This window comes from Symphalangus syndactylus, chromosome 4 (genome assembly GCF_028878055.3).
Source record: "Symphalangus syndactylus isolate Jambi chromosome 4, NHGRI_mSymSyn1-v2.1_pri, whole genome shotgun sequence".
NCBI lineage: Eukaryota > Metazoa > Chordata > Mammalia > Primates > Hylobatidae > Symphalangus > Symphalangus syndactylus.
In genome coordinates, this window is record NC_072426.2 from 146,703,195 (window position 1) to 146,725,638 (window position 22,444).

The 22,444-nt window shown below is 36.3% G+C and overlaps 1 protein-coding gene and 2 long non-coding RNA genes across 3 annotated transcripts in view; 2 read left to right on the forward strand and 1 right to left on the reverse strand.

Moving 5' to 3' along the window:
* The first annotated feature begins 1,938 nt into the window (after nucleotides 1-1,938).
* On the forward strand, nucleotides 1,939-7,810 carry LOC134736525 (uncharacterized). The gene is made up of 2 exons (XR_010120617.1): nucleotides 1,939-3,671; nucleotides 7,432-7,810. It is a non-coding gene; the product is annotated as an uncharacterized lncRNA (long non-coding RNA).
* Nucleotides 7,081-18,593, reverse strand: SCRG1 (stimulator of chondrogenesis 1). The gene is made up of 3 exons (XM_055276425.2): nucleotides 18,302-18,593; nucleotides 10,060-10,315; nucleotides 7,081-7,314 (listed from the first exon to the last, which is right to left on the reverse strand). The coding sequence occupies exons 2-3, from the start codon at nucleotides 10,299-10,301 to the stop codon at nucleotides 7,260-7,262; spliced, it is 297 nt and encodes a 98-aa protein (XP_055132400.1). The 5' UTR covers nucleotides 10,302-10,315; nucleotides 18,302-18,593; the 3' UTR covers nucleotides 7,081-7,259.
* LOC129481253 (uncharacterized) overlaps nucleotides 10,360-22,444 on the forward strand; it is a 94,659-nt gene continuing 82,574 nt past the window's right edge. Inside the window, exons 1-2 of the long non-coding RNA XR_010120616.1 lie at nucleotides 10,360-12,080; nucleotides 21,954-22,046. This is a non-coding gene — a long non-coding RNA (uncharacterized lncRNA). The remainder of the gene's footprint in view (nucleotides 12,081-21,953; nucleotides 22,047-22,444) is intronic.

The window sequence follows — 22,444 nt, forward strand, 5'->3', positions numbered from 1 at the left end:
CATAGATGTTTATTTCTGCACTCTCAATTCTATTCCATGGTCTATGTATTTATTCTTATGCCGATACTATACTCCTTTGACTACTGTAGCCTTGTAATAAGTTTTGAAATCAGGAAGTAGAAGTCTTTCTACTTTGTTTTTCTTTTTCAGTATTGTTTTGGCTATTCAGGGCCCCTTACAGTTCCATATGAATTTAAAGATTTTTTTTTCATTTTTTGCCCAAAAGGCTATTAGAATATTGGTGGAGATTGCATTGAATCTGTGGACCATTTTCAGATTGCCAGCTTAACAATATTAAGCATTCCAATCCGTGATTGTGGGATATCTTTCCATTTTTTTAGGTCTTCTTTAATTTCCGCAGTGTTTTATAGTTTCCAGTGTGCAAGTCTTTCACCTCTTGGTTAAATTTATGCTTATGTATTTTCTTCTTTTTGACACTATCATAAATATAATTGTTTTCTTAAATTCTTTTTTGAATCATTCATTAGAGGTGCGTGCTGATGCTGCCACTGTGCTGAATTGATCAGCTCTAGTAATTTTTTTTGTGTGTGTGTGGATTCTATGGGATTTTTCTATAAATAGAATCATGTTATCTGCAAACAAAAATGGTTTTACTTCTTTCTTCCCAATTTGGATGCCTTTTATTTCTTTTCCTTGCCAAAATGCCCTGGCTACGATTTCCAGTACAATGTTAAACAGTAGTAGTGAAAGCAGGAATTGTTGTCTTGTTCCTTTTGTTAGAAGGAAAACTTTCAGTCTTTGACCATTCAGTATGATGTTAGCTGTGGGTTTTCATAAATGTTCTTTGTCATGTTAAGGAAGTCCTCTTCTATTGCTAATTTGCTAAATGTTTTTATCATGAAAGGGTGTTGAATTTAGTCAAATACTTTCAGTATTGAGATGATTTTTTTTTTCCTTAGTAGTATTGAGATGATTTTTTTCTTTAGTGTATATTACATTGACCTTCTTATGTTGAACCACCCTCGCATTTCTGGGATAAATCCCACTTGGTCATAGTGCACAATTCTTTTAATGTGCTGTGGGATTTGGCTTGTTAGTATTTTGTTGAGGGTGTTTGCATCTATACTCAAAAGGGAGATTGGTCTATAGTTTTCTTATGGTATCTTTATCTGACTTTGGTATCAGGATAATGCTAGCCTCATAGAATGTGTTAGGAAGTATTCTTTCCTCTTCTATTTTTGGAGATTTTTGAGTAAGAATGATATTAATTCATCTTTAAATGTTTGACGGAACTTATGGGTGAACCTATCTGGTCTAGGCTATTTCTTCGATGGAAGAGTTTTGATGGATTTAATCTTTTTACGTATATAGGTCTTTTTGTTATGTGTAGGTCTGTTGAGACTTTGTGTTTCTTTTAAGTTATTTTTGGTAAGTCATGGAATTTGTCTATTTCACCTAGATTATCTAATTTGTTGTCATACAAATTGTTCCAATAATTCTCGTATAATACTTTGAATTTCTGTAAGGTCAGCAGTAATATCCCTACCTTTATTTCTGATTCTACTTATTTATGTCTTCTCTCTTTTTTCTTAGTAGTCTAGCTAAGGATTTATCAATTTTGTTGGTATTTTCTTTGATCTCATGGATTATATTTTTTTCTCTATTTCATTTTTCTCTTTTCAGATCTTCATTATCTTCTGCTGGCTTTGGATTTAGTTTGCTCTTCTTTGTCTATTTTCTTAATGTGTAAATTTAGGTTGATTTGATATTTTTCTTTTTTAATGCAGGCATTTACAGCTGTAAATTTTTCTCTGAATACAGCTTTTCCTGCATCTTGTAAGTTTTGGAATGTTTGTTTTTGTTTTCAGTCTTCTTAAATTAGTATCTAATTTCTCTAGTGATTATTCTTTAAACCACTAAAAATTCACAAATACCTGGAACTAAGCAATATATTTGTTATGAAACAATATACTTTTTGTGAACAAGTATATTGCTTAGTTCCAGGTATTTGTGAATTTTCTAGTTTTCTTTCTGTATTGATTACTCATTTTATTGTGGTTCAAAAAGATAGTATGTATTACCTTAGTCTTTTTAAGCTTATAGATAATTGTTTTATGGAAGAACATATAGTCTATCCTGAAGAATGTCCCATGTGTACTTGAGAAGACTGTATTCTGCTGTTGTTGAGTGGAATGTTCTGTATATGTCTCTGGGGTCTAGTTGGTTTTATAGTATTGTTCAAGCCTCCTACTTCCTTATTGGTTTTCTTTCTACTTGTCTATCAATTGTGGAAAGTGAGGCATTAAGGTCTCCAACTATTATTGTAGAACTGTATATTTCTCCCTTCAGTTTTCTAAAGGTTTGTTTTATATATTTTCTGGCTGTCATATGGTGCATATATGTTTATAATTGTTATATCTTTTTGATAAATTGAAACTTTTAACAATATAAAATGTCCATCTTTGCTCTTGTAACATGTTTTTGCTTAACATCTACTTTGTCTGTTATTAGTATAGCCATCCCAGCTTTTTTGTTTATAATTTGCACATATTTACATAACGTTTTAATAGTAAGATGCAGATTATGATATCTAAGCAAGTGATGGTGGTTCAAGAATAAATTTTTGTCATGTTATTGTTTATTCATTTAGTGGAGTTATTTTTTAAATGTCAAGCAAGGTTTTGCTTATAAGCTAAAATAATGGATGCAGGAAAGCTAATATTCAGAGGAAAATTTGCTGTTTTTATACTTATATGTATATTTTTAAGGGTGAATACTGCTTACTATAGAATTTATTCCATTGCGATTATGAATTCCTTGCATTTCTTTCTAGCTAAGAGCTGATGCTTGCTGTACACTTGAGTTTATTGTATGTATATTGTCCTAGTTGCATTAATAGTCTACACAGTCAACTATAGTTCTCAAATAATAGTCATATTAATTGCTACCAGATTATTACATATATGAATATATATTTTATATATAGTATATATATGTAATTGTGTATATATACTTTAATGATACTAAATGTAGATATCAAATCAGCTTTTTATACATTATATCCAATGGACTTATCATTTGACTTCTTAACCTCTGAAAATATAGATCACATAAACTCTTGAAAATATACTATGGCTTTTAAAGTTCTTAGAATATATCAGGTAAGTATATTCTACACATTTTTCTCCAGATACACCACCATACAAAGATGAGCATTTTATGGTGATACCATTGCATATAAGTAAATTGAGTATCAATTTACTTTAATTTTCTAATACCAGTTTCTCTTCAAATTTTTGAGAGAAAAGTTTAGGCTTAGACTGTCAATGCAAGATTGATTTAGAAATACATGAATTTGATTTTTTTCCTTTTGGGAAAATTATTTTGAAGCCTGTAGTGCTTTACTTATAGAGAGTTTTATATTTTAAAAACATCTGCTATAATATTTTACCAAAAATGATTTATTATGGAAATAACTTATATGTACCTTTTGATAATTATAAGGACATTAAAGTCACAAAATGATCTGTGAATATTCCTACCTTGTCTTTTTTTTCCCCCAATAGTTGTTGCTCATTGTTTTGGTTCTCCATCTTCCTTCCAATTCTCTAATAATCCTTTAGGATCAGTACCTAATCCCAGCAAACAAAAATATTCAACAAGTCTCTACAAATTATGATGAAGAAAAGATGAATTTTAATCAAAAAGAGGTGAGCTATTAGTATGTATTACTGTCAACTTTGTGCTCAGTAACGTGGGATTCACAATAAGAACAATGATATAGAAAGTCAAAAATAAAAATACAGAAATACTTGTTCAGTAAGCTTTTAGCATATATGAGCTATCTGAAATGTACAATTGTGTGTCCTATCCAAGTAAAAATTTGCATTTCTGTAAAGGAAATAATAGATTAGGTAATGCTGTTAAACAACATAGTGGTTAAGACTCTAGATGCTAGTGCAAGACTGGCCATATTCAAAATCTGGCTCAATTGCTCACTGATAATGTAAACTTAGACAAACTACTTAATATCTTTAAACCTTAGCTTTTTTGTCCATAGAACAAGGATAATATCAGTACCTATCTCATTCAGTTGCTGCAAGACAGTGTTTAGAAGAATAATAAAATTTTAATAAAAGCTTAGTTGTCTTATAACTAAAATCTATTGGAAAAACTCATGCCTGTAATCCTAACACTTTGGGAGGCCAAGGCAGGCAGATCATTTGAGGCCAGGAGTTCGAGACCAGCCTGTCCAACATGGCGAAACCTCATTTCTACTAAAAAATACAAAAATTAGCTGAGTATGGTAACAAGTGCCTGTAGTCCCAGCTACTCAGGAGGTCGAAGCACAAGTATCACTTGAACCCGGGAGGCAGAGGTTGCAGTGAGTCAAGATTGTGCCACTGTACTCTGGCCTGGGTGACAGAGTGAGACTCAGTCTCAAAAAAAAAAAATCTATTGTTTTTAAAAATGCATTGACCAAGTCAGAGAAATAGTTGTATAAGGTAAGTTGTGTGAATGTGTGTTTTTACATTTATTTTGTAATATAAAGAAGGCTGTGTACTTGTATAATGCATTCATTTCTAAAAGAAATAACTGAATTTCATATTTTCAGAAAGGAGACGTTATGATGAATAATTTATAAAATTTTATTTATTAAATATTTAGCTTTGTTAGATACAATTTTTCTTACCAGGCTTTGATTGCAGTAATAAGGGAACACTTATTAAAAAGCCATTGTTTTCTCACATATGTCCTTATGCTGATGTGTCATTTGTAAATGGAGACACTGGATCTTTAATGCTTTTTCCCCCTGAAGGAGGGTTCCTACCAAGTAGAAAATAAAACTGGTTTGCTAATAGTTTTTTTTTTATTTACCTATTCTATGCATTGTTCCAGAATGGATATGAAACTTTCATTATTGAATTAGGCTGATTTCATTACCAGTCGATTCAGTGAAGAAAGAAAGGCCAATCAAATCACATGCTATCTTGATAAAACAACTAATATTATCCATCTACCTACCTATCTATATTATTTTACAGTTTCACTTCATGTATTTTATAGGAGCTTACACTGTTCGAAAACATGTTCTGACTTGTGTTTATATACACTTTTTTTTTTTTTTTTTTTTGAGACAGAGTCTCGCTCTTTCGCCCAGGCTGGAGTGCAGTGGCACGATCTCAGCTCGCTGCAAGCTCCGCCTCCCAGGTTCACGCCATTCTCCTGCCTCAGCCTCCCAAATAGCTGGGACTACAGGCACCCGCCACCACGCCCAGCTAATTTTTTTTTTTTTTTGTATTTTTACTAGAGACGAGGTTTCACTGTATTAGCCAGGATGGTCTTGATCTCCTGACCTCGTGATAAGCCCGCCTTGGCCTCCCAAAGTGCTGGGATTACAGGCGTGAGCCACCCCACCCAGCCGTGTTCATATACACTTTAAGACACTGAATTGTGACTACCTCAAAATTGTTTGGTCCAGTCCAGTAACACTTATTTACACAGATTAGCTACCAGACACTGTTCTGGGTGTGGTCTTCCAGCCCAGTAACACTTACTAAACACAGATTAGATACCAGATGCTGTTCTGGGTGTGGTCTTCAGAAACAGATCAGGGACCTCCAAGGATATATTTTAATGAAATAATGTCACTTTTATTCATAAAATGATATCTCCTAGATTGCCTGTGTGGTACGGTGTTTCTCAAACGTTTCCCCACAATACTTTGTATAGCACCCTATGCTTCTCTGTAGCAGGCTTCACATTTATAAATAATTATTTGTTTATAACAATCACACCTTTGTTAGAGCACAAGTTCCAAGAGGATAAGTCCATTTTATTCATTACTGTATCCCTAGATCTTAATAATGGCTGGCACTTAGCAGGCTTTGAATACATTTTTATAACATGAAAGACTTTCTGACATTACCTCTGATGGCAATATGAATCACATACCTCTTAAGATATGGGGCATAATCCAAAGCTGTCTCCTCTAACGATCAGAAAATACCTTTGAAATTGCCTGTTTTATTTACTTTTAAAATGTATGAGACTTTTAAATTCTCATCCATTATGTTTCTTTTAATGTGTGTTTTGTTATTCTTAAGAAAAATGGATACTTTAGGAAATGTATCATGGTTTTTAAGGATACATCTGTGTGTGGCATATGGGCTTTGGAATTGGAACTCTTCTGAAAATCTGCCTTGATTTTTAGCAAATATCTTAAACTTGAGTTAGCAGCTGAAAAATGCGGCTGAGAATATTTACCTTGAAGGCTTTTGTTGTTGTTTTTTGAGAGAGTAAAATGAAATGTGTTTAAAGTTCTTGGGTTTTGTTTGTTTGAGACAGAGTCTCGCTCTGTGGTTCGATGGTGGAGTTCAGTGGCATCATCTTAGCTCACTGCAGCCTTGAATTTCTGGGCTCGAGTGATCCTCCCACCTCAGCCTCCCCAATAGCTGGGACTACAGGTGCATGCTGCCATGCTCAGCTAATTTTTAAATTTTTTTGTAAAGACAGGATCTCACTATGTTGCCCAGGCTGGTCTCAAACTCCTGGACTCAAGTGATCTTCCCGCCTTGGCCTCCCAAAATGCTAGGATTACACCAGTCCCAGCCTGAAATGTACTTAAAGTTATTAGGATACATAATATATGCTCAAATATTGTTCCCTTTTCTTTTTTTTTTTTTTTGAGACAGGGTCTTGCTCTGTCACCCAGGCTAGAGTACAGTAGTGCAATCATAGCTCACTGCAGATTCGAAATCCTGGGTTCAAATGACCCTCTCGAGCAACTAGAACTACATATGTGGGCACGCACAACCTGCTAATTTTTAAATTTTTTTGTAAAGAGGGGGTCTCACTATGTTGCCCAGGCTGGTCTCTTTTTCCTCCTTACTAGAAAATTTCTAGCTCCCTTCCAATAATCTCAACTTATACCTGGTTCTTTCAATATATGGTTAATAACTGTCAACTAAGGACTGAAAGTATTTTCAATCCTTGAGCCATGCCTATGGCTCTTCATCTGGGGGACAGAACTCTTTAACTGATTATAATGAACACCTCATAGATTACATTTTCTAGGCAAAATTTTTAACCAATGCCAACAATGTCCACAGAGAAAAATTAGATTGAATTAACTTTTATTACTACTTGTTTAACACAGATTTACTTGTCTTAGACAAGTAAGAATTTATAGAATCTATGCTTTATTGCACCATATAGAAACTAGAAATGCAGTTATACTGATGTAGTGCAGTTTGTGGGAAATCAGGGATGGTGTTCTCCAGAATACATGAAGATTCTCATTGATTGTTGCAAGGAATCACGAAAGAGATCTTTGGTCCAAAGAAGACGTCTCTGAAAGAAAGTAGAGCATCAATTAAATTAACCTTAAGGCTAAGATATTAGTTAGTCTTTTCTAGATTAAAAATAGACAGTGATTTCCAGGATTTCAGTTATGACTATTCTTTTTAGGTGACTAAAATGTAAAGAGATGAGTGGGAGGACTTGCCACAGAAGCAACAAAGACCAAAAAGGTAATCGATTTGTCTGCCTTCCCTGCATTTGCCATTGATATCATGCTATCATTTATCTACGAAGAAAAAGAAATATTAGGTAATTTCAAAACTTTATGGTCATGTATACAATTTCATGTCTCTTATATGAGGATAGGCCATGAAGTTTAAATCTGCAGTTAGGAAACAGAAGATTCAACATTTCTTGTTTATTAAGTAAATTTCTAGGTTTTATGGGGAAAGGAGAAATGTCACAAAGCTACTCAACTTCCCCTGGTTGAAAAGATCACATAAAGTAATTATAAAAATGCATGGAATAATACAAAATTATATACAAATGCAAGGTGATATTATAATTATGGCTTATTAGAAATATACTTAGCAGTATTTCTCTTTGATTTTCCCAAAATCAAGTTTATCCACACTGCTGTTCTCATCCGTTAACAGAGATAATCACAAAATTATATCATAATATAAATGTAAGTCCATTTCAGTAAACTGTTTTCAAGTAATATAAAAAAAGCAAACATGGCATTTTAATATTAGTTGGCATTTCATTTATGTAGTACAGGAAAAATTGTCACTTCATGAGATTAATTAACTCAAGTTCTTGGCATCATTGTTTAGTACAGTGATTCTTAAACTTTACTATGCATTAGAATCACCTGGCAGTTTTGTTAAAACGTAATTCCTGGGTCCCGGCCAGGCACGGTGGCTCACGCCTGTAATCCCACCACTTTGGGAGGCCAAGGCGGGCGGATCATGAAGTCAGGATATCAAGACCATCCTGACCAACACGGTGAAACCCCATCTCTACTAAAAAAATACAAAAAAAAAAAAAAATTAGCCGGGCATGGTGGCAGGTGCCTGTAGTCCCAGCTACTCGTGAGGCTGAGGGAGGAGAATGGCATGAACCCGGGAGGAAGAGCTTGCAGTGAGCCGAGATCATGCCACTGCACTCCAGCCTGGGCGACAGAGCAAGATTCCGTCTCAAACAAACAAACAAACAAAAAACCATAATTGCTGGGTCCTACCTCCAGAGTTTCTGATTCAGTAGGTCTGGGGTGGAGTCCAAGGATGGATATGCAATTTTAAAAACTCAGGTGATGCTGAAGCTGCTGTTCTGGGAACCACACTTTGAGAACCAGCTAGCTTGGTAGATGAAAAATCTGTTCTGAATCAGAACACGTGGGTTCTAATCCCAGTGTTGATATTAGCTAGTTATGTGGGATAGTACTGGTCATTTCAACTCTGTACCTTTCCTTGGTAAGATGGTTATATCTACATTTTATATTTCACAGATTTCTTGGATGAAAATATGATGACATCTGTTGAAAGTAATTTGAAAAAGCTAATTTCAATATGAAATATCCAAGACCATGGGATTTGAAAGATTCATCAATAACCAGGGGGAGATTATTTTAAAATCAAGAACTAAAAATATTTACTAATTTATCTACCATCATTTTATACCTTTTTTTTTTTTTTTTGAGATTAAGTCTTGCTTTGTCGCCCAGGCTGGAGTGCAATGGCACGATATAGGCTCACTGCAACCTCCTCCTCCTGGGTTCAAGTGATTCTCCTGTCTCAGCCTCCCAAGTAGCTGGGATTACAGGCATGTGCCACCATGCCTGGCTAATTTTTTTTGTATTTTTGTAGAGACACAGTTTCACCACGTATACTTGTATTTTAAGTAAAAAACGATAGTAGATAAATCAATAAATATTTAAACTTAAAATATAAGTAGAAAACAATGGTAGATAAATTGTCTTGAACTTCTATCTAGTTCATTTCTGGTTAACTTATACATAGAACTAGAAATTTATTTTTGACCATTACTAAACTTTTCTGTTCAGTTAATTACTTGATCCATTCACTGAGTTTTTTGTTGTTGTTGTTGTTTTTTTTTTTTTTTTTTTTTTTGAGATGGAGTTTCACTCTTGTTGCCCAGGCTGGAGTGCAATGGTGCAATCTCGGCTCACTGCAACCTCAGCCTCTCAGGTTCAAGCAATTCTCCTGCCTCAGCTTCCTGAGTAGCTGGGATTACAGGCACGTGCCACCACGCCCAGCTAATTTTTTATTTTTAGGAGAAATGGGGTTTCACCATGTTGGCCAGGCTGGTCTCGAACTCCTGACCTCGGGTGATCTGCCCAACTCAGCCTCCCAAAGTGCTGGGATTACAGGGGTGAGCCACCGGGCCCAGCCTCACTGGGATCTTTTATCTAAAACCTTTTACTGGTTTTCAAGTTGGTTTAAGATTTCAACCTTGAGATTGACTTCTGCTACTGGTAGATTTTTATTTTTGGGGGGGTAAAAATCAGATGGGGAGTTTAGAATTTAATAGATTGAAGTATTATTTTCTGGATTTCATTTACTTTTATTAAACTCAGCTAAATTCCATTTGAACTTTCATTTAAATGAAAATACTTAGTTCTTTACACAATAGTGATTATTCTAGAAAAGAGCTGGGATTTGAACAGGATTTTACTAAAAGGGTTATTAATTTCAGCAAACCTATTATGAAGATGTAGCTAAAAGTTGTTCTGCATACATTTCCAGGCAATACTTTGTGATACCATTTCCTTACTTTGGGCAGCAGAGCAATTCGCTGAAGTTGCAGTAACAGATCATCTCACATCCCTTCCCATCCCAGAAATGATCCTGGACATTGACATCAATCTGTGTCAGGTCAGCTACTCCTTCCGGAAGGTTGTGACAGTTGTGATCTTTTAGTATCTTTCTGTAGCAAGAGAGGCGATTTGCAGGCATGGCTCCAACTCCTAGCAGCAAAGTTAGCCCAATGGTGAAAACAAGTACCATCAATTTCATTTTGGCTTTTCGCCCTGAAATAGAAGAAAGACCAAAATGTGTCAATGTTTGTTTTTTTGTTTGTTTTGTTTTGTTTTGTTTTTGAGATGGAGTCTCGCTCTGTCGCCCAGGCTGGAGTGCAGTGGCGCGATCTCGGCTCACTGCAAGCTCCGCCTCCCGGGTTCACGCCATTCTCCTGCCTCAGCCTCTCCGAGTAGCTGGGACTACAGGCGCCCGCCACCACGCCTGGCTAATTTTTTGTATTTTTAGTAGAGACGGGGTTTCACCGTGGTCTCGATCTCCTGACCTCGTGATCTGCCCGCCTCGGCCTCCCAAAGTGCTGGGATTACAAGCATGAGCCACCGTGCCCGGCCTGTCAATGTTTGTTTTTTAAAGATCGAATTCATCTGAATGAAGTTCTGTAGCATGCTTATAAACTTTTGGATAGAAAGAATGAGAGTTGGGCTTTTCTACAATCCTGTTTGTGTTTCTCAAAGTGTAGTTTTATGACCATCAATGATAAAAAACCATTTGGAATATTTGTTAAAAATCAAATGCGCAGGCTTCTGGGCCAGGCACAGTGGCTCATGCCTGTAATCTCAGCATGGGAGGCCTATGTACAAGGATTGCTTGAACCCAGAAGTTTGAGACCAGTCTAAGCAACATAGTAAGACCCTGTATCTACAAAAAATTAAAAAATTAGCCAGGCATGCTGGCATGTGCCTGTAGTCCCAGCTACTCAGGATCACTTGAGCCCAGGAGTTTGAGGCTGCAGTGAACCATGATTGTGCCACTGCTCTACTGGGGGTGGCAGAGTGAGACCTTGATACACACATACACACACACAGTCATGCACATGCTGTAGGCAGGGAGGAGGTGTTGGTGAGAGCTGGAATCTGCATTTAAGAAGTACCCAAAGCCATATATATTTTGAACATTCAGTAGAGAACAACTGTTTTTTAAGGTGGTATAAATTCAGGCAAATTTCTAGAACAAATAACATAATTGAATACAGTGGTTCTTTGCCTTACATTGTCTTACATCCTAACAACATTGTCAAAGAACCTGGGTCCCATCCTGACAGAAACAAAAAACCCATTTATGTTGATAGTGACAGATGATAGTGTACAGATATGTTTATAGTTTGATTGTTTTTTAACTTCCAGAAGTAGTTTAGTACCCATTATTGTTGCAAATTTTTAGTAATGCTTGGATTTTCATCCCACATAGACTACTTCCTTTTAGCTGCAGTTGAAAACAAAGGCTTGAATTCCTGCCTTATAATCATCTAGCCTTCCATGAATTCATACCATGATGGGAAACTCATTATTAACTAAGTCAACATATCCCATTGATACAGTTCTAACATTTCCCTTATTGTAAAATACTTTTCTGTAGCTTCCACCCACCAATCCTAGTTTGAACCCTGAAGTCATACCAACAATTCTAATTTCTCTTCCAGGAGATAATTTTTCAAGTACAGGATTTGCAGAGAACTATAGAATATTAAATATCTATCTAATTAGACTTCTCTGGTTTCTGTATTAGATGTGAAGAAAATGGAGACTACCATAGTAAAGGAAGAATAGCAAAATAGTGGAGGAATCAGAATTAGAATCCAGAGCCATTCAGATTTTATCTCATTAACAGGTGCCAAAGTATTTTTCCTTCCTTGGAAAGAGGGAAAACATGGAAGACATCGTATTTGGAAAGAAAACAATATTGTGGAATAGCCAGACGTGGTGGCTCACACCTGTAATCCCAGCACTTTGGGAGGCCAAACCCAGCAGATCACCTAAGGTCAGGAGTTTGAAACCAGCCTGCCCAACGTGGCGAAACCCTGTCTCTACTAAAAATACAAAAATTAGCCAGGCATGGTGGCGTGTGCCTGTAATCCCAGCTACTTGGGAGGCTGAGGCATGACAATGGCTTGAACCTGGGAGACAGAGGTTGCAGTGAGCGGAGATCAAGCCACTGCACTCCACCCTGCATGACAGAGCGAGACTCTGTCTCAAAAAAAAAAAAAAGAAAGAAAGAAAGAAAGAAAGAAAGAAAGAAAGAAAGAAAGAAAGAAAGAAAGAAAGAAAGAAAGAAAGCAATATTGTGGAATAAACATTTTTGGTATGAAGTTTTTAGTGATTAGGTATATTTTAAAGGTAAATCATTTTAGATAAGATAATGGATTTTTAAATAAATACGTTCGTTGCTTTTTTTTTCCTTTAGGTTAGAAACAAAGTATTTCTTCATACTCCTAAGAGTTTCAGAGTTTCTTTGTCTCAAATTCTAATTTGAGTTGGCCATTTTTGGCTTTGGCTATATATTTCCTTAGAATTGTCAATATCCAACTTAATTCCTACCTCCAAACACTACTGAAAGAAAAGACTAAAATGAGATCTACTTCATTTTATATATTTTCAGATTTAATGGAGCAAGACATTGCAGTGTTACAGTGCGTCACAATCCAGCATATATAAATGATATCTTCCAGTGGGCTTTTTGTAGATCATGGTTTAAGTGACCTAATATGTGATCTACCATGGAGAATTTTCTGTATGTACTTGAGAAGAATGTATATTCTTCTGCTATTTAACTGAATGTCCTATATATGTCTGTTAGGTCCATTTGGTCTATACTGGTGTTGAAGTCCACTCTTTCCTTGTTGATTTTCTGTCTGGCTATTCTAACCATTACTAAAAGTGGAGTATTGCAGTTTCCTACTATTATTGTGTTGCTGTCTATTTCTCATTTTCGTTCTGTCAATATTTGTTTTATATATTTATGTGCTCTGATGTTGAGTGCGTATATATTTATAATTGTTATAGCTTCCTGGTGGGTTGACCCTTTCATCATTATATTTTCTTCTTTGTCTTTTGTGACAGTTTTCTACTTATAGTCTATTTTGTTAGATATGAAATAGTCCACTCTGCTTTCTTTTAGTTACCATATGCATGGAGTATCTTTTTTCATTTCTTTACTTTCAGCTTGTATGTGTCCTTAAATGTTAAGTAAGTCACTTGTAGAAATCATATAGTTATATATTGTTTTCTTTTCTTTCAGCTACCCTAAGTCTTTTGATTGGAGAGTTTAATCCATTTACATGTAAAGTTATTATTGATAGGGAAGAATTTACTATTGCCATTTAGCTTATTGTTTCTAGGTGTCTTGTGGTTAGTTCTTTGGTGCTTTTTCCCCCTGCCTTGTCTTCCTTTGTGTTTTGTTGGTTGTTTTCTTCTTCTTCTTCTTTTCTTTTTCCTGATATGCTTTGATTCCTTTCTCTTTTGTGTAAACTGCTATAGGTATTTCCATTGTGGTTACCATGAGGCTTACATAAAATATTTTATAATTGGCCGGGTGCAGTGGCTCACGCCTATAATCCCAGCACTTTGGGAGGCCAAGACAGGCAGATCACGAGGTCAGGAGATGGAGACCATCCTGGCTAACATGGTGAAACCCTGTCTCTACTAAAGATACAAAAAATTAGCCGGGTGTGGTGGCGAGCGCCTGTAGTCCCAGCTACTTGGGAGGCTGAGGCAGGAGAATCACTCGAACCCAGGAGGCAGAGGTTGTGAGCCGAGATTGGTGCCACTGCACCCCAGCCTGGGTGACAGAGAGAGACTCTGTCTCAAAAAATATATATATAATTATAAGTCTGTTTTGAGGTAATAACAACTTAACTTCAATCACATACAAAAACTCTACACTTTTAATTATCTCTCACCACACTATGTTATTTGATGTCACAATTTACATCTATTTATATTGTGTATCCATAAACATATTTTAAATTATAGTTATTTTAATACTTTTGTCTTTTAACTTTTATGCTAGAATCAAATGGAATTCAACCACCACCATTTTAGTAATATAGTAGTCAGTATTTGTATATACACTTATCTTTATTAATGAGTTTCATATTTTCTTATGCTTTTTTGTTTGCATTTAACAATAAAGATGTATAGAGTATTTCCTTATAATTAAAAAGAAATCTTTTTCTTCCATTATGGTCTTTCTAAATGTTGCTCTCTCTATCAGGAATGTTCTTTTTTTGGCTGGTTTTTTGACTTTTAGGTCTCAGTTTAAATGTCATTCCTTCAATGGCCTTTCAATCTAAGGTAGTTTCAACCTTGTTCTTTCATAGTACCCTTTTCTTTTCCTTAATGATATTTATCACAATTTAAATGATATATTTGTGAATTTACTCATTTTATGTCTGTCATTCTCATTAGATCAAAGGCTCCATGACAGCAATTTATTTTGTTCACTACCATACACCAGTGGCTAATACAATGCTTGGCCCATACTTGAAAATGAATGATTTTCCAAAAACACATTTTTTATTCTAGGCGAGAGCCTATAGAGGTTTTATGTTGTCTAAAAGAATATGTGGACTTCTTGGGCTAACCTAAGGCCTTCCTTTCATTTTGTCTCCACGCCAATCATTTATTCCTGTTCAGCTAGCCAGGCAGTCAAGCCAGTCATCTCTTTAATCCTATGTATGTGTCTCTGCCTTGTTATTCCTTCTCACCCCTTCCCTTGATATTAATTTCTGACCAAAGCATCCATAAAGGACAAACCTCACACCCATATCTTCTAATCCTTCCCTGATTTCAGACAATACTACTCTCATAGCTCCCTTGCTCTATGTTCCCAAAGCACTTATATATAATCTGTCCTACAAGAACTGTGAATTTGAGCAAATAATGCCTTGTCATTGTCAGCATTTTTATAAGCTGGTTAACCATTTGGAGAATATAACTACAATTGGATATGGGGAGTGAAAAATTCAGAGAGCTGATTAATTATTTAGTGAATTGGTTGTTATATGAATTTACCTATAGCCAAGAAGGAAGATTGGGAACAATCATAAAGGGCCTGGAAGATATGATAAAGAGTTTAGATTTTATTGAGTATACTAAGAAGCCATTGGAAGAGTTTGACAGAACAGTAGCATGATCTGATTTATGCCTTTTTAAAAAATCCCTGGCTGGTCTGTGAAGATGTATTGTGGTGGGACAAGATTGGAAATAAAAGAAAAGAGGCTTTTGGTGAGAACTCATGGGAGATATGAGGCAAGAGGGAAAGAATCAAGGATGACTCTTGGGCTTTTGGCTTGAATGATGTTGCCATTTGTTGAACTGAGGAAGAATTGGAAGGAGCCAATTTTGGGGGGAATCCAGGAATGAGTTTTTAGACAAGTTAGGTTTGAGATGCCTGTTCGATATCCAAGTGAAGATGTTGAGTAGGCAGTTGAATGTGAGTCTAAAGATCAGGGGTGAAAATACAAATTTGAGAGTAATCAGGATATTTATTGATAGTATCTATAGCTATGGGTCTGGCAGGGCAGCAAGGGTAGACCCAGAAGAGATAAGGCAAAGGGCTGAGGCCCAGGGCAATTCAATATTCAGAGGACTGGAAGAGGAGATGCCAGCATCAAGGCAGCAAGGACTGTAACTTCTACTTCTTTTGTATTGAAGCAGAGTGCCTGCTTCAATGCTGAGCGCACAGTAAGTGTTCAAAAAATTTCCTTCAGTGAAATGAACAAATACATTGCTGGAAAAATAAGTAAGTAAATTGCCATACCACATACCTCTTCTGTGTCCATGCCAGAGCATAAAATCATTTTTTTGCCTCAGTCTAAGTCACATACTACAATGGAAAGTTCCACACCTAGCAAGTACCTACTGGTAGTTGTGTGTGTGTGTGTGTGTGAGTGTGTGTGTGTACACATAATAAATTACACGTTTTGGCCCAGCACAGTGGCTCACACCTGTAATCCCAGCACTTTGGGAGGCCAAGGTGGGCAGATCACGAGGTCGAGATTGAGACCATCTTGGCCAACATGGTGAAACCCCGTCTCTACTAAAAATACAAAAATTAGCTGGGACTGGTTTCATGTGCCTGTAGTCCCAGCTACTCAGGAGGCTGAGGCAGGAGAATCACTTGAACCGCAGAGGCAGAGGTTGCAGTGAGCCGAGATTGCACCACTGCACTCCAGCCTGCGCGATGGAGCCAGACTCCGTCTCAAAAAAATAAAATTAAAATAAAATAAAATAAAATAAAATAAAATAAAATAAAATAAATTATATGTCTTAAATGCAGACTTATTCCTTAAGTACAGATAAATAGCTTTAACTATTATTTAGCAAATGGAAAAATTTCTGACCCAGTGTGTTCCTGGGATACATTGGTTGCTGTTTTCATTAAAGGATACCAAACTTAATCCTTGGCAATCCATCAAAACCATATATGTTCAAGTGCCAACAAGAGTGAAATGATTTTGGCCAATTTGAAAAAAATTGGTCTTTTTTTTTTCTTTTTTAGTTGAGGTACATTTACTTAAAATCCCTCCTGGAGTACACCCAAATTACAAAAGAAAACAAAGTTACATACTAAAAATTAGAAGGAGTGAGCAAGAGAAGCTTAGGTAGTTATCCATTTTTTTAATTCGATTTTATGTAATTAACATTGTTCCAAATGTTGTATGATAGCATTTATATCCTAATAGTGTTGTAAGTTTTAATAGATCATTGCAGAGGATACAGGATTATGAGCAAGGCATTTCCAACTAAACAGTAAATCATTGCTACCATCCTTTGGTAGGGAATTGAAATTTTGATTCTGTCTGAGGGCATCTAGCACAAGCAAGCTTTTGAATAGCTGGAGTTAAATGGAGACTTAAAAAGAAAAATTATCCCATTTAATTGCCAAAACTAAGAGGACCATGCAGTTTAAGTGTTCAGACATTTATGGTGCAAATGCTTATACATGCAGCTGATGTCAGTTCTGGGAACTGGTATTAAGAGCAGTGGCATGAAACAGAGTTGATGAATTAGACAGAAAAGACAGTCCATTTTAGGATTGCTTTCAAAAAAGCAGCCAGAGAGAAGCAAAGCTGCAAAAGCAAATGAAAACTCCAGCCCAGAACTTGACATTTGAAATATCAAAATTGTAGTTGGGAGAGATTAAAATTGCTGCCCAGTCTGTGATGTTTTCCACTCATCTCTCTTGGAAGATGAAAATCACTGTTTTTTTAAAGTTCTCTTTTTTTCTTATTAACTTCTTTAGAAGACATTTTTGTTAGAATGACTGAGCCCTTAGAAGATGTTTTGGTTAGAATGACTGAGTCCCGAAGTGAAATTTCCCAAAGTATGTGTTAAAGAACAGAAGCAGTATTAAAAAGTGAATAAGCTGCTTAAAGATCCTTAAAACAGACATATCATCTTAAATATCTAAGATACCTTCATCCATAGAAAAACAAAATCCACATCCTCCCTAAAAGTGATCAGGCTCGTAGAGCATGCCAGAAGATGATATTAATATTCAGTCTTGCATCATTCTCCTTCTTTTCCTGGACACAGTAAATCATCATCACTGGAGAAAAGGACCAGCATTTGGGAGAGCTTTTCATAGCCTGTGTAACTAAGTTAAGGAATTTTAAAGAGGAATTTTTCTAAGTTTCAGAGGGAAAAGTGTTCTCTTTATATTAGCAGTACAGACACTGTTGTGTTATGAATTCAATGAATTCCCTCTTTGTATCACACATTTGTACTGGTTTCTTTTCAGGAATCAGGATTTTTAAAAGCAAAAAACATTTTCTTTCTTAGATGTTGCAGCTAACTTCATGTAGTGTAGCTAATATAGCTGCTGCATTTAAAACAATCTTATATACTTTATCATCCTCACATAGTTCTGAGGACTGGGATAAGTCCTGTTGTGTGGGACAACATTCAGAGCGAATTTAGGCATTAAATAAATGACAGTGAAGAATCTGCCGCTTTTTAAACCTATAATGAAATGACTTTCCTAGTGAAGAAATATACATTTTCTGTTCTCTTTTAATCTGATTTTTTGCCTTTCTACTAGGAAGCATATTTTTCAAAGTGCCTGCACCATCTCCTCAGAGGATCTCTGTCTTTCTCTTCTGACTCAACACATACATACATTTCTGTTCTAATCTACAGTAGTAGTTTGGAGTAGAACAACTGACATAAGATGTTTTTTATAGAGAAAAAATTACATACCTTTTTCTTCTTTCCTTTTGGTCTTCTTGGCAGAGGATTCTTCTTAAATGCTCACACTCACTGGGTGAGTTTGGGCAAAAAGAGAAGAGAGGAGGTGCTGGAAGGAGCTTCTTTACAAATGAACCTTTGTCTGCCTTGTCTCTGGCCTGGGATCGACAGACTCGCTGCTCCAGCCAGGACTGTGGGGAAGGGGGGAGTGGAAGGAGACGAGGCTGCAAGAACTGCCTCCTTTGGAAGTGTTCAGTTCGTTCCAAACCAGGCAAGAACGAACTGAACAGCTTCTTTACAGAGGGAAATAACTAGTCTATACAAGAACCTCGGGGAGGCAGACTCTGGTAGCAATAAAACATAAAACCTGAGGGATTTTAAAAGAACACAGAGTGATTTTTCCCTTAAGAAAAGTGTGTGTGTGTGTGAGAGAGAGAGAGAGAGAAGAGGAAAGTGGGGAATAGCTAGCTGTGCACCTCTTTCCCTTTCACAGTTTTCCTAGTCATCTAGATCTCTTACAAAATTTTGGTAGAAGATATGTTCCAATTCACCTTCCACCCCTTCCATTTCTCACCCAAAGAGTCATTATTAGTCAATGGAAAGCTAAAATGATGACTAAAAAAGAAATGTATTCTGTGTCTTAGAAATAAAGGCACGAAAGAAATTTTATTCTGTTTTCAGCAAACTATACTGGAATTCTAGCATCTGTTAACTGTCTTTCAGGTTTTTAAAAAATTTGATTAGGAGTAGTGTTTTGGGAATTAGAGATATTATATTGTAATGGAGTTGGAATTATCTAGACAGACAATTGAGGAAAGGGCATTCCAGGTTGAATTACAAAGGCATGAAGGTGAAAGAGAGGGTGACAACTTCGGAGATTATAGGTAGTTTCATTTGGCTAAAACCAAAGATGGTAGTAGATGAAATTTGAGAGATAAGAAGCAGCAAATTGATGAATTACCTCATATGCCATGCTAAAAAAAATGGTTTTTATCCTGAAGATGAATGGAAAGATGATGTAAACATATTAAAAAGGATGAAAAGCCTGACTGCAGTGTGAAAGAAGGATGGTTTCCCGGGAGGAAAGGAGACTAAAGACAGAGAATACCAGCTTTTGCTGTAGTCCGGAAGAGAAGATAGGAAGGAAAACTGAAAAGACCTGATGACCAATTAAGTGTTTATGTTTAGCATAGAGATAGGAAACTTTATTAACTTCCAAAGGCTTGGGCCTTTGGACGATGGTACTGTTAATCATCTAGAAAAAGGATATAAAAGGAAGAGCTGTTATTCATCTAGGAAAAAGATACAAAAGTTTTGTCTGGAGGAGGAGTGGGAAAATAGAAATGAGTTAGTCGGTGAATGTTGAGTTTAAGGAACCCTAAATACAATTGAGAATGTTTAGTAGGCAGTTGGTTAAACAGACCTGGAGCTTAGGAAAAAGCCTGGTCTAGAAAATTAGTTCATCAACCAATCAACTCAATATCAAATAATCTCAACTAAATAACTAATACAGTTATTCAACTAAATGATAGCTGAAGTCATGGTTGTACCACTAAGAAGTTACTGTGCTCTTACTGTGTGCCAGGCATTTCACACGTCTGAACTCATTCACTCTCCTTCCAACCCTATGAAGTAGGAACTATTATTAGTCCCATTTTATAAATGGGGGGAACATCAGAGATGTCAGGTAACCTGCCCCAAATCACACACACAGCCAGAAAATGGCGAGACCCTGGCAGTGTGTTTCTAGTGTCTTTGTTTCCCACCATTATACTGTAGTGCCCCTTAGAATAGATTATAGAGTTCATGATAGGACTGAGAGTAGAATTATTCAAGGGATGGGTAGAGAACTGGGAAGGAAACTGACAAGAGGTAGCCAAAGAAGTAGGGGAAAAATTAGGAGAGTGTCATCATGGAAGTTAAAGGAAGAGTATTTCAAGAGAATGGAGGTGAATGGAAGCCTGCTGATGACAGCAGTGTTGGGAGAACCACACGTGCACACCCTGATATGAAGGTAGGCAGAGCAAAGTGAAGGTCAATACAACCAGAAGCAGTTCCAGCCCTGACAGAGATCAAATCTCTGCTTGGTCTCCATTTCACTGAAACTGGAGCAAGTAGCATGGACTTCAGGAAGGGAGATGAGAGGTGTGTGCGCAATGGACTGCACATTTCCTTTGCATATTTATAAACAAGTCTGCTGTGATTCTTACTAAATAAAGATGATGCCATACACAGATGGAGTTAATTTGTTTGCATGATTTAAATGTATATAAATATGTGAATATGAGGAGGAAAATGGAAACTAGCCTTTATTCCACTTTAAGAGCTATCCGTCCTGTTTACCTCAGGTAGATCTAAACAGAGGTATGGTGCCAAGGCAAATCAACATTCCCTGTAGATGGATCCTCTCTTTACTCTGTTTTACTCTTATTTCCCTATGTGTCTAATTCTGTCTAAATTTCCCTTATTGTGTTGCCCATTTTGTCTCCTTGTGTCTGAATTCATAGCTGCTCAAAATAGTTGATTCATTTTTATATTCAGCAACACTGAAATCCATACAATATGCTTGGCATTGTGCTTATGAATGCTGCCTGTAAGTGGTACACAGCAGCTCTTGGTAATGATCTAATCGTCTCTGGATCATGTTCTGAGCCACTTAGGAAGGTTTTCCCCTAAGAAGCACATTTGGACCCTGGCCTCCAAATCCCTTGTGTTTTCAAACATGTGTTTATTACTAGCTGGACTTCCTATCATTTCCGGGAAGAATTATTAAACATTATCAAACTTATAATTGCTTGTCATTCATCCTGATGTCCATTACATGGAGTTGTCCATTTGAGAAGGAGTTCAATTGCACACCAAGGCCTGCAATCACAGAGTCTGCCTTTATGGTTTTTAATTTGTGGCTCAAATCTGAAACCACTCTTTGTTTTCCTGTACGTGGAGCCTTAAGGCCTTTTTGTTTTCTTTCCTGATGGGCTGTTACTCAGATCTTTTATCAAGCCCACTTTATGTTGCTCTGAAGACCACCTGTTCCTTTGAGACAGCCTCAGGAGCCTCCCAAAGTGAACCTTTTATGTGACATAGAGCTTCTATTTTAAGTAAAACCATCCAAACGTAATGTACAGATTTCCAGAAAATATGTTCAGCTATGTATTTTTATGAGATGATGATGACAACGGTGATGATGATGATGATAATGATAATGATGATGTGTGTGTTTATTTCTGTAGGTATATATCACTCTTAGGTGCAATCAGGTTTGTTAGAAATAGAAAATCCTCACAAATTAGTGATAAGACCGATTCATGAGTAGAGAAACATTTTATACAGAATTTAAGCAATTACATTCAAAGTACTGAAATTAAATTTGTAAAGGGATCTAATTAGTATTTCTTTTTTTAAAAAAAAAAACCTCCCAAAATTGAAAAATTAAGAAAAACACCAAAAAACAGCAAAATCCTTCCAATCAGATGATGTCTGAAGAGATGTCTCAGATATAAATAATTTCAGATAGCAGACATCTTAAGCTTGTGAGAGAAAAAAAACGGAACATGCATTAGTTCTTCCTCTGATGTCCACCTGGGAGCTCATGCATTCACTCTAATTTAGAATCTGCTGCTCCTGTGTTCCATGATTGACCCCTTTCTCTCATTTCCCTCAGGCTTGACTCCTTCTGGGCTCACCGAGGCTGGCAGTATGGGGAGAAGCAGCAGCTGGTTTCGGCCTTCACAGCTCACATCTTCCCAGGAGAGAGGTAGGACTTGTTTTATGTGAGTATCCTTGACAAAAGGAGCCTCAAAATAATTGCACTTATTGAAAACTAACTCACAATATGCTTGTTGAAATAGTGATGAACTGCGACAAAATTACCTCTTAAAACTACCTTTAAAATCTTTCATCAGTTAAAAAAAAACAAGCTATTTTACTAACTTAACTATTTTTGAACTCACTAAAAGAGTTTCCTCTTTGATTAAAACTATATAAAGTTTCCCTTAAGATATCCACTGAACCTTGGACATTTATGCTTAGAATGGTTTTTGCAAGTGGGTTGAACAACATAACCTCTCTTACCCAAACTTAGCCTTATGTTGCTGAAGTAAGACTCAGGAAAACAGGTTCTACTGAGGAATCATCAGTGAGGCCCTTGAAGAG